At 37.1% G+C, this 13,496-nt stretch overlaps 1 protein-coding gene across 1 annotated transcript in view; it reads right to left on the bottom strand.

Annotated features, from left to right (window-relative positions):
- The window catches only part of VAT1L (vesicle amine transport 1-like), a 61,038-nt gene that overhangs the window by 21,760 nt on the left and 25,782 nt on the right, over nucleotides 1-13,496 (bottom strand). Inside the window, exons 6-7 of the mRNA XM_010585164.1 lie at nucleotides 12,289-12,344; nucleotides 10,350-10,544 (exon numbers count right to left, since the gene is read on the bottom strand). Of these exons, the coding sequence (XP_010583466.1) occupies nucleotides 10,350-10,544; nucleotides 12,289-12,344 (251 nt within the window). The remainder of the gene's footprint in view (nucleotides 1-10,349; nucleotides 10,545-12,288; nucleotides 12,345-13,496) is intronic.

The raw sequence follows: 13,496 nt of genomic DNA, 5'->3' as shown, positions 1-13,496 counted from the left end.
CAAAATGGACCTAGCACATTTAAATATATAGAGATATTTCCCTTATTCTTATCTCCCACTCCCCTTTTGATTCTTTTCAGTGACTCCTTAGACAGCTTTCTAGGCATTCATTGATTAATGAAGTATTAGACTCCTAGATTATAGCCAGAAGAAACCCCCAAATAACTAGTCTGGTTTTTTGCAAATCAGAGGCCAAAACCTCACCCCATATCATCAGGAATCTCTTCCCAGCCTGAAAATGGAAAGGTTTCAAAGGCAGGAGGAATCTGAATTATTTGTATTCTGTATTGTGCCAGACATATAAGGATGACATCTCTCAGCAGCACCATGTAGACTTTATTATTTCTGTTTGGGTTTGTTTGGTTTTTTTTAAATACTTAGCACCTAGGAAAATAGGTCATTTTAAATTTGAACTGGTACCAAAAAAAAGTTTCCGAGACAATGAAAACAATCACTAAGAACTGTTAACACAAACCTTCATGACACACTGGGAGAAAAGCTGAATTTCTCACGTTAGCAGTGAGAAATCTCCCTGCCAGTTCAACCTGAACAACTGAAAGCTTTCTTTCCAACCAGTCGACTAATTAACAAATAAGCATAAGTGGAATTTTTTGACACACAGGAAAATCCTAGGTTCCATTTAGAGGCTCTTTGGCTTAAACTACGCACATTAATAGTGCACAACACAAGAATGAAATAACATCTATATGTGTCTTTGAAAATTAGTTTCTAATATTTTCCCTTTAGTACTTGCTATTTATGTAGTGTTTTTCATTTATGGCATCCAATAGTTATTTCTCCAAGTGACAGAAAACACTCACTCTTCTAAATCTTAAGAATTCCCTGCCAGTTAGCGGTACTACCAACTCTGTGGAACAGGAAATAAACTGTTAAAATCCATTTGAAATTATTTCTGCTGGTGGATGTAATGTATTGGCATATATTTCACCAACCTGCATGCAAGACTGGGAGAAGACAGGCAGATATTTCATTGCATTATCAGGTAGAAATAAAGGAATGGATTGAAGCACGTCTGGATCAAGGTTATAAAAGCAAGTAACTTTTGTTGTCTAATACTTCATGAAGTATCTAGAAATTATTGTTGAATAGGGAAATGACTCCATGAAATCCTGTTTTCCTGACTCTTGAGAACAGCTTAAATTCTGTGACACAAACAGTAAAAATGAAGTGTAAAACACATGTGCTAGAGTCAAACATTCAAGACAGACATAGAAGAAACAGAGTATACTCTTATCTCCTGGAGTTATGCACACATTGGTGTTTTCAAAGGTGTCCTTGATGTCTGAAGTATATCCCCTCTGCCTTGGTAAAGCTTTCCCTAACTAGGTCTCCGGTTATTTTCTTCCACAGGTACAGTATCACCATATCAGTTCAGTACATAAGGAACATGTGCCAATTTATTACTTAAAAGCCAGCTAATACATTTCAGTAAGCAGACTACTCCTGTAAAATACTGCTTCTTCACAGTAATTAATCAGCAGCTTGCTCCATGTAACAGGTTTGTTCTAATTTTTTCTAATAAATGACAAACCAGTTTTTCCCATATATAATCTCCTGTTGCTAATTTAATTAACTGGAAGCATGTGACTAGTTTATCTTTAATAGTGCATACTTTCTTGAGTGGAATCTATCAATGCTTCCTGTATTATTTTTCTGCCTATTTCCCCCCGCCCTCACATTATCCATCAGGAACCAAGTCTACATGTTGTTTTCCTTTGGCCTGCAGTTACAGAAAAATATTATCTCCGTGGCACACAAGGGCAAATAGAAATGACAATCTGTCCTGACCCAGAAACACGTACTATGACTCACCACTGCACTTTCAACTTCCAGTGTCTCATGCCTTCTAGAAAAGTATTTTCTGCCTGTGTATCTCCATAACTAATTAATTCTTAGCAGAGTGCTTACTAAGTAGATTAGAAAAGTGCTGTAGCTGCAGGCTGTATTTATGTTAACCGAGAGAGGTTTAGTCTCACACTAGCCAGCTTCTAACTTTTGTAACAGCAACATTTGAACACAGAATCAAGGTTCATTAGAAATGTTGCCAAAATACTTTTCCATGTCTGCTACTTCATTCCAAAACATTAAGATACCATTCCCCTGAAATGAAACAGCTTACTGAATTTGGTAGAGCACATACCATTCTGAGATTAGAGCCCCCAATAAATGCACTGAATCACAAAGGCTCACAGAGATGCTGAGACACAGCCCAGGGGCTTGGCTGTTAGACACCAGAACTGGAAATTAAAAGATTTTCAGGCTGATCCATGATCTTTCCACTAACATGCTGCGTGGCACCAGGCAAGTGAAGATATCCACAGTCTCTTTTGTTATTTATCTATTAAATGAGTATTACAGCATGAATATTCTCAGCACGCACAAAGGAGCATTCTGAATGGCAAAATTGTTTAAACACAGGTATTCAACTGGCAGGCTAGACAAAACAAGCTAAATTTCAGAAGCTGTAAACAAAATAAAACAAAGAACAGAGCTGAAATGAATTACTTGTTTCATTAAATTCCATTCATGTAGCTTAAATTTCATGCAGTCTTTATGAATAATATATAGCAATTGAAAATAATTGACTTCTGCTTACATACTTAACAGACTTAACAAGTGAAGTCTGAGTTTCCTAAACCAGCTCATTTACCCAACCAGATTTTGTGGTAATCATAGCTAGTGTCATGTATCTGAGGCCTTATTACGGAGCCACAGTGCCTGTATCCAAGTCTTGTCTTGCTTCTTTCTAGCTTACTTTTAATAAAATCATAATCACATTACATTGCCATCAACAGTGTGCAAAGCCAAAAAGACTACCGGGTTATGCCATCACTTGCTGATGCAGGTAGGAAGGGTAGAATGAGTGCCGAAGTAATATGAAGTCCTGTTAAACAGCACTAAATTGGGAAGAAACATAAATGAAATTATATATGCATTTAGAAGGAACTCATGTAAGAGCAGCAAAGATCCCATAATCAGGTATACACAATGTTTTAGAAGGAAAAAACTGCAATACCTAATTAATCTCCAGTACTTTCAAGGTATGTTTTATTCCTCTAAGCATATAACACTGAAATTATTTTGAGTTTTAATTAAAATTTACTTCAGATAAGCATCTTGGGAAAAATTCTTTGCAAAGTCTTCATTTAAAATCACCTTAATCATCAATTTTCATTCATTTAGAACTTGTGTTCATTGCATTTAATGTTAGTGAGGTAAAATTCAAGTGCAACAGCTTTCCCCTTACTCTTCCCAAAATCTGAAAAATATTTTGGCCTATAACTGTGTATAATTTGATTGTGAACAAAGAAGCAAGCTACCCTGAATTATTCAGGTTTTGCTTCTCTGTTTGTTTTCCCCACATCTCTATCTTGAAACCTGTTACCTCAGTAAGACACAGCTCCTTGCATTTTTGTACGCTTTGATATCTGCATGAAGCTTGCATTAAATTTGTGTTAGACTTGTTTGTATACAAAGAAACAACAGTGATGTACAGATAAAACATTTAAATTTACTTTGAACTACAGATGTTTGTTTTATACATTCAAAGGGAACAGAATCTCATACATCGGAAGAACAAAGAGAGAGTTCTAAGGCAGTATCACAGGACAGTATATATGCAGAGCTAATACCTGTAAATCAGGAAAGCAGTTCATGAACAACTGCAAATGAAGTACCATCAGAGAACTATTCGCAGCTTCAAAACAAACGGACTCTGCATTGTAATGCTAGAGGAGCAATCATAGCAAAGGAAACACCAATATGCTCATGGGAGTTTTCACAGAATGAGTTACGTTTCCCTCTTTCTACAATATAATATTGCAAAGTAAATTGTTTTATGCTTATGAAAAAATTATTTTCTTCTGTATTTCAGCGTGGGTCATTACTTTGGTTATAAATGAACTTCCACTTTTACCACGTTACTCTAGATTATTTTGCATACCTTGAAGAACAAATACAGGTTCTAAATGCTATGGAAGTCACTTGACTTCAAAAAAGGTATAGTTTTTGTTCATCTGAAAAATTAGTTTTCATCAAGCAGAAAAGATAAAAACCTGTACATGCCATTATTATATTATCACTAAAAAAGAACAGATACAACATGGTATTTAGTATTCATAACAAGGTACCAGCCTGATCTGATATTATTAGATTGCCCCCTCACTATGTTAAAAGTAACTAATGGGTCAATTTTCTCTACGCCTTACTATAGTGATACATGAAAGGCTTTTTGCCCTAAAGCTAAGAACAGTGAAAGGCATGAATAGCTTTTGACGAAATTAAAGTCTCTGCTTTAGGGGGTTCACTGCTATTATTCTGCTATCATGGGTTTGAGATTTCCCTTGCCCCCACCCCAAATAATGTTGGTATCATTGATACCTGAAGGCATGCACTGAGATGGTAATCTGTACAAGAGAATGAGTTCAGTGGAAGAAAACAGTTTTATAGTACTCAAATCCTTTGAAGCCACACAGAACAGTGCTAAAACTAGACATACTGTGATGGCTTTGCCCTCCCCAAAACATACTATAAATTCTGTATGGAAAGTGTTCCTTCGTCCAGTTCTCATCACTGGATTGTAACTTGGTAAGGCTGTGGTCTTATATGTAAGGTCTCCACTGTTTTCCTTTGCATGCTAATAACATAGAAAGCTAATGCAGAGAACAGAAAGTATGTGAGAACAGCAACGTATGAGCAAATGTTTCTTTTAAAGGAAATTACTGCATCAGCAGGTATCCTATAATGTTACTATAATGTAATCAGTTGCACCTTACTCCTTTAGGTTTAGGTGCTTAAACACAGCTTGGTTTTTCCTTAGCAATTTACTAGAGGGAAAAGCTCTGGCTTCAAGACAAGGGAATCTCACTTATATAAAAATTGTATTTACAGCTAGACCTGCAACATCACTCAATTATTCAGTGAAAAAAAAAAAAGGCACCAGATAGTGCAGTGATCCTTTCAAACTAAATGAAGGTGCAGGTCTCTTTCCAGTCAAAAATATTCTATGCACTGACCACGAGGCACAGTCATTAGAGTCCTCTGATACTCACATCAAGAACCACAGGGCTTGATCCATATGTGTATTTAGTGCCTTGTTTCCACTGATTTCAATCACAGCTGAGTGCCACAGTATATTCCTGGATCTGGGCTACGGTTGTTGCATTACTATTTGCTAAGGAAGGAGCTGCCGAAGACATTACTATGTTATCACAACAAAACAATGACACAGGGTGATATTTAGTGCCTACTGTAAGTGCCTGCCTGATCTTGTAATATTATCAGATTATCCTCTTACTTTTTAAGAATAAGTAGCAACTCTATTCCACAGGTTTCAGTATCTTCTTCATTCTTACTGGCCCTAAGGCAGTACCGGTCTTTGATACCATTATCACTACCTAACAGTGCACTCCTTTAAATCATCTGAGAGACAAGAACGCAATGAATCCTTTGGTACACAACACAGGTCTGTAGCGGGGAGTTTTTCTATAGTCTCACTGGCCACCCATATGGACCAAAATAGCCCAAGTCTGAAAACTTTGACATGCCAAGTCCTTTCTGAAACAGGTAGGCTAGCATGAGGGAAAGGGGCCTACAGATACTTTGATGATATGGACCATATTCTGCATTGTCACCTTCCTGACTGGCAGTTCACGTGCAAGAATTTGTGAGTTTTGTTCTACATGCTGTCAGTGCTGCCTTTAACTGCTGTAAATCACCAAAGAAGGTCTATAGAACTTCTATGTCAATAACCTGTTCTACCTTGAGTATATTTTTTCTTTTGCAATTATAAAAAGCTGAAGAAAACAGAATTTTAATAGAGAAGTGCAATGCGTACATTTTTATTCAACACACTAGGTTTTGGGAACCTTCAGTTTTCATCCTGCTTAATAATCTAGAATAGTCTACTGTATCAAGCCAAAGATTCACAGACCCTCAGGAGAATGCCAATGCATAAATGCGCACTACAAATTAATGAGAATGAAACTAACTGCAAATTAAGGATTAGATAAGTAGTTACTAGCAAAGAAACAACCACAAAGCTCAACAAATATTCACTGAATACTAATTCTGTTTTGAACTCTATTTGTAATGAAATGCAATCTTACTAGACAATCAGCTTTTTACTACGGAACAGTATTTTAAGCATGCACCATCTACAAATTATCTTGTCTTTTAAACACTTGAACGCATAAACAAATAGCTGCAGAATAGCGAGACATCTCAACAGCAGCTAATTTATTGTATGACTTTACTTATCTCATGATGAATAATTCCCCAGTTAGATTTCCATTTTAAAGTATCTATGGATTTTCTTACTGTCTCTCTTAGTTAAATCTTTCTTACATTAACGTCATAAAATGCCTCTAATGGCCTACTTGAGAACAGACTTGACTTTACTAGGATTTATGGATGTAAATTTGAGATAAAAATTACCCTTCCCAAGCCAACACCAACAGATAACACAGCAATACAAGTAGTTTTGCTCCACAGCAGTAGCCAATAGTCTCAATCCTGATCTCCCTTGTATCAGCAATAATCTGAGGCACTGAAGAAAACGAAGTCGCTTTTAAGTTACCATCCTGAATAAATTCTGTCCCACTCTCTCTTCAGTCAGTTGGTAAATGTATTTAAGCAGCTTGTACTGAAGAGGCAGGGCAATCATCCCAAAACAATGACCAGTGAAACCAGCAGTCCTTTCACTGACTTCCATGGCCTATGGATGAGGCCCTAAACCACAGAAATCAGAATACCAGAAGGGATTCTATCCTAATTAGAATGATCTCATTGACACTCAGACAAACCATTGTTCAACAGGAATAGTATCAAGCTAAGTCTGTCTAATAATTTCTGAACACTGCTATCTTGAATATTATTCAACAATCAACTAGACATCACTTAACATACACTATGTGATAGACAAATGGGAATCTAATAACTTTCTCTAACCCCTGTATTACTGCCACTTGAAACACTGTAAAATGCAAAATCTCACTGCAATTACAATATTCTCTAATCAGTACATTCTCCTAAATTCAAGCTGCACTCCTGCAGAAAGTATTAAGAAACAAATGCTGTTCAAGGAACCATATGAGGCTTTTAGAACAATGAAATCTTTTTTAGACAGTTCGGAGACCTATTAAAACAGACACAAAACCTTTCTCTGGCTGTTCTCACAAGCACTAGAACATAAAACCCTCAATTTTGGGGTTATCATGCAAGGAAGTGGTCCTGTAGCAGCCAGACTTAAGCAGCAAAGGGGAAATACTGTAAATATAACTCATTGTCTCCTAAGATTGCAAAGATGCTTTTCAGTTCTGATACACAGATGGCTATTGCAACAGATACAGGACTGAATAAGTATTTGTACTGTAATACAGTTTTGGAAGAAAACCAGGTGTCTTCCATGTTGTCTTTAGAGAATCTGCATTAATTTGTGAATTGATATTTGCACAAAGAAGGAATACATGGAAACAGATGAAGAGTGAATAAAGCAAGATGAAGGGGTATGTTGGGGATATGCCTTTCATATATAGATCAAAACTTTTATGAATGTGATGATACATTCAAGTACTTAAACATTTGGAAAGGTGTCCCATGGTTAGACTCCTCTGAGATTTCTTCCTTAAAATGTTTTCATTCTGAATGTCACTTACTGGATTCAGGCTCATCTCTATGGCAGAATTACTAGTCAGAGGAAAAATGGATTCTCCCGTGAGCCTCTGGAGAGGGTGATATTCTTCCATGGAAAACTATTCAATCATTCATTTTCAAATGGATGCAGGGAGTCCACCTTTCTGCCACTCTCTAGTTAAACATATTTATTCTCAATGCTCTTATGGGTCAGGAAATTTCCTCAGGAAACATCAACGGTAAAAATTAGTCATACCGGTTTAGTCTCTAATGAAGACTACTGAGAATGGTCAAATGGAAGTGGACATTTGGAGAAAATGAGGCTTACTCAATAGGAAATGAAAAGCAATCAAATATCAAACTCTGAAGGGGGGAAGATGTTAGAGCTAGGGAGTTAAAAAAAGAAACCTCCCAAAACAGAACAAAAATACATACCAACCCTTCTTCAGTCTGGTTCCATTTAGTGCTCAATTATGACACATTTTTCTGTGTATCATATTAACTTGAGAGTCAGCCCTAAGTTATTTTTATACCCACAAAAACATATCCCCCAAATGATAATGCCCTGAATGAGTAATATTTCAGTAATACTTTGCAATCGATTAAGGACACCTCCAGCACTGTTATATCCCTGAAGATACTAGCCAAACATTTCCTTTGTAAATTACCAGATAGCTCATGGAAAGTGAGCAGGCGTGATAAATGAGCTGTAGTTTTCTAGACTGTGCTTTTCAACAGATGTATTTACACATTTCACAATCTACCGGTAGGGATGGTGCATGTTACTGCCAAATGTTAGATGTAATGTTATCAAACAGAAGTCTCCCAACAAATTCCCATCATGTTGACTATTAAGATCAGCCTACCATGTGTAATTTTTCATGTTATGTCCTCAATCAAGATTTTTTTTTAAGCTATTGTTACTATTTTAAATTATCTTTTTCTTACTCACCAATACATGAAAAGTATGTATTTACACGAACAAAGAAACTGCAGAATGCCTATCTAGAGACTTGTGCCACTTAAATTTTTTAAATACTTTGTAAGCTTATTTAATAATTAAGTAAAAAGCCCCACATCAAAAAACTAAATCTGATCACATTTCTACTTTACACTGTTCTTCAAAGGGCTCTCCCTTTCAGACAACAGCAGAGGATTTTGTCTTGCCCTAGCCAGCTGCTCTTTATCGCAACATCTGATTTCCCTTAAGCAGTTCGATGGTGAAAATTAGCCACTCCCATGCCACTGACTGGTAAAACCCTGAGGTATTAGTGAGTTGCTATCAGTAACAGTGTGGCCTCAGGTAGACATTTTAGAGAAACAGGAGGAGATTCCTGGGGAAATTGTCATTCCTCTCTTTTTTGCTGGAGAGGAACAAATGGAGCCCATATCGTGCTGGACCGTTTGCACCTGCTGTACCCCATAAAGTGGCATGTTGGGGTACACTGGGGCAGATGTAGTGATAGCATAAAAAGACAGGTAGGTCCCACATTAGCACAGCCTAAGGCAGTACCTGCCTTGTCATATAACCTGGCCCAAGCACGTACAAGCCCCAGTGAACATGCAATGCATCTTGCTCCAAGAACTGCCATAGGCTGTGGAGTCCCACCATGCAACCCAAGATATCTTACCTGTGTCCATGACTATGGTGGTGCTATAAGGCGACCTGAATAATGAACAACGTGCTGGGCTCAAAACCCTGCCCATAGGGCGTCCAAAATCTTAATAAAATACAATATGATTAATGTATTAAGTCTGATGGTTACCATTTCCTCGTGGATGCATGGTCATACCAGCTAATGTGTTCAGACAGACAGAATTTTGTCGCAGCACCTTCTGAATAGCAACCGTACAATGATACAACCACAATCCATGTTCAGCAGAGCTCTTACAGATCATGCACCTTAAGTGATGTGTCAGGCTCAGTGCACTTCACAAACACGTAAAACACAAATATTAATCTGGCGGTACTACTATAATCATGCTGTTTCTTTATATGTTAATGTCTGTTCACTCCTCCAAAAACACATATGTTCATTTATCAGCATCTTAAGTATAAAGGTCTCAGAAACAGTGCTCTGGTCAAGGGGCTTATAATTGCCCAGGCTATGATCAGATTAGTTTCTTTACATGTCTTTAAGGACAGCTGAGCAATTAGAAGGAAAAAAAGAACCAAAAACCCCACACTCCACAAATATAACTTAGATTAAAAGTGATTTCTGATTTGACTACCTGTGATACATTTTCAGTAACTTCCTGAAAATCTCCAAGCTTCCAAGGTGTGCTAGCACAATCAAGCTTCAGTTTCAGTGTTATATTTATTAGATCTTTTCCTCAGAATAGATTTTAAGTTGTTTTCAATTATAATGTCTGCACTTCACGCTGCACTTGCTAGTCACATTGCATGCACTTACGAAACAGAAACAATTTTCTAAGACTGAAAAACCACATTCATTATTAGTATTTTCAAGAACTTTGCACAGAGCATTTGAAACTCCAGAAATATTTATGAGAGAAATGAGTGAATAATTCTGGATCATGGGGTTTCTGAACAGCAGGGGCTCTGGAGACAACTTGTGCACAAACTAAAAAGCAGAATACATTAATAACTAGAAAACATATTTAAATCTAATTTTGCATCTAGAAGTGCATATATTGCAGAAATTTCAAAATGGGGAAAGAAATTTTGCTCCTACCTCTTCCAAAGCCCATAATGAATCAACCACAGGCTTGATCTTCTTACTGCTGTATAGATTTAGGAGTTTGTCCATCACACCCTTGATCAGGCCACCTCGATTCTGTTTGAAAAGTAGATTCAACAGGGAAAATCCAGCAATGACTTTGTTTTCCTCATACAGCTTGATAGGATTTACTTTCTCAACCTGCCACCACTGGAAAGCAATAAACAACAGCAGGATTAGAAAAACATTTTTCAAGAAATGTACAGGAAAAGTTCACAAGAAAAATGTCTGGCCACGTGTGATACACGACTCATCTGTCAGAACTGAAGCAACAGCCAAGAGCAGCAGTAAGGATTTTATTTAAGGAAGAGGCAAAAAAGTATACAGCTGACTGACATGTGGAAATAAAACACAGACTTCTGTTGCATGAGATTAGGGTGTTAGAAGCATGGCGAACAGGTCTGGCTTTAGGACATGGGTCTAGAAGTAAGGAATTTGGACCTCCCTCCTTACTTCTGCTACCCTTCTTTGTTATCTCAAGAGAGCCATGCAAGCTTCCCAAACGTTCGCAAGCAACTCTTGACTATTACTCTTCTTTCAGAAACATGAAAACCATGCACTGCTTATCAGTTTCCATCTACTATCCACCCATTATGTCTGTGATATTTAGGCAACCCTCATAATATCTAATGAAATTCTTTTATTTCATTTAGCCCAAGAGCATCCTTGAGACCGAGACCCCACTTCCTAGCAAGTTTTATTTGAATGGGTCAATTTTTAATTAAAATTTTCATACAATTTTGATTAATTTTGCAGTATAATTACATAAAGAAACTAGTTATACTTTTATACAAAATTTGACATACTATTTTTTTATTAATTCTATTTATTTATATTTATTCAGTCAAATACCAGTACTGTCTGAGAAACATTTCAGTTAAAATTGATTTTGTTGGGCCAACCTACCCTACAAATTATACACATCTGGATATGTTTATATTAACAGTAAAAAGGCTGCATAGTAAAGATTATCTTGTTTTAGTTCACAAACACATGACAATAACAAAGATTGTGCCACTGCAACCATTACGAAAACGTAGGAGGCAAAGAACAGCTTCTTGCTACAGTCTTTGATTTATCTTGTTTTCAACTACATAGAGACTTCTGAAGCTAATTTCTCCTGGGAAAGGGTTGCTGCTGGAAGCTGTAAATGAGCTCTGGGCAGAAAGATCATATGACAGATCTTCAGTCAAGGCTTCTCCCTCTGTTTTTCTTGTCTGAAGGCATCACTTTCACTCCTGGTTAACTTATTTATCGCTAGCAGTTTGTTTGATCTATTTGTCCCCTTTTCAGTCACTAGGATTTCTGAGCAGATTTTTGTTGTAGTAAGCTGAAGAAAAAAATTTTAACATTTGACTTTTGGATTTGTTGACATCATCAATTAGGAAACAAATGCAACATCATCTCTTCGATATCACTTTGAATGAACACAGAGAACCGAAAAATGCATTTCTGTGTGGAACTAACTTCTGAAAAGCTGGAAATGACTGGACACAAGCCTCATCTTAAGAGATAGATCTCCTTTAATTCACCACACTGTCCTGACTGTTTTCAGATATGAGAAACCTACAGGGTACAATTATCTACACCCATGGATATGATATTCTGCCATAAGTAAAGAAATAATGCAGTCTAACTTTAAACTTAGCTGCATCAGAGATATATGTCTGATAGCCAACAATTTAAATGTACACTGCACACAGATCCGATTCCTGTCTAGCTGGTGTATCAGAAGAAAACACATCAGACCACACTGCAGTCAGAAAAAACGTTCTCTTTAGCAATATCAGAAGCAACAACTTAGTGGAGATAAGTAAGAATGATAAAGATGAAAATGCTACAGAAAAGACTGAAGTTAGAGGAAAGAGCAGAATCACAGTACTGGGACACTTACTGATTTCGCAAAACTGAAGAAGCTTTTTGTCTCTCCAGTAACCATGTTAGATGAACCTGTAAAAGATGAGTACATTCACACACAACTTATTACATGCTGACAAGCAGACCATTTATTATATATAAAATAATTTCCACGATTCATATTTAAGAAAAAAAATTCCCCTACGTTTAAAAGGGACTAGCAGACATCCTTATACTTTGGGAATAAATAACAAAGGGACAAGGTGACTGAGCCCTACAAGTTTATAGGTATTCTGAGATGACAAAAATAATCTATCAAATCTTCCAGGAACAGTGCTACTAGGCACCTTGACACCAAAACTCTTCTATAGCTCTTCTTCTCTGCAGTAAAATGCCATTTATCTCCGACACACTTACTTAGCAGCAATCACCACACAGGTGTCCTTTCTCTGTATCTGTAAGGACACATTTATCTGACCACTACATGTGTGAACATACATACATTATACACTACAACCTGTTAACAAATGTAATGACAATTCACTGGCAGGGACTTCATTACAAACAGGCAACCAGCTTGGCTTCTACAGTCCAAGCAGATATCCAAGTGACAACCCATTTGTTATTGCCACCCTGCTAGCTAGGCAAAAGTCCAAGGAAGCTGGTATGCTCATCCATGATGCCACTGCACCTTCCACTGCAATACAGATATATTCTTCATTTCAGAAGTTTAGCAATCCCTTCAGCTGTCCTCCTACAGAAGCTTGGCCTGCTTTATCAACATACAACATGGCAACATGGCAGAACTTCAAGACAGACATGTTTACTCAGTATGTGGAGCAGTCCATGTACATGAATGGAAATTTTTGAACAGAAGCCTGGGCTTGAATTCCTCAAAGTCATGTCAAATAAAAACAATAGCATTCTTCCTGAAATCTTCCTCCAAGCTTCCCTCCCCCAAGAACTATATTACAGTTTCCTTGGCCACACTGTGATTCCTATGGTGTGTAGAATGAGATCCAAGCCTTCTCCTACACTTCTCCTGTATCACCCAATAATGTTTAACAATCTGAAAACTATGCTCATTTCACTTTTGGATTTTTTTTTTATTTTTTCTTTTTAAGAGTTTCTTTGTATTACCTATTGTTTCTCAATAATTTAGTCCATGCTCAGCTTCGCTAAAATCCTTGATTGGAAACAGTCAAGTTGAGAAAGTATAACATGGCGGCCTCCAGTTCTGGAAGG

Source organism: Haliaeetus leucocephalus, unplaced genomic scaffold (assembly GCF_000737465.1).
Source record: "Haliaeetus leucocephalus isolate CR32 unplaced genomic scaffold, Haliaeetus_leucocephalus-4.0 Scaffold92, whole genome shotgun sequence".
NCBI classification, from domain to species: Eukaryota; Metazoa; Chordata; class Aves; order Accipitriformes; family Accipitridae; genus Haliaeetus; species Haliaeetus leucocephalus.
This window is presented reverse-complemented; position numbering and strand designations above follow the sequence as displayed.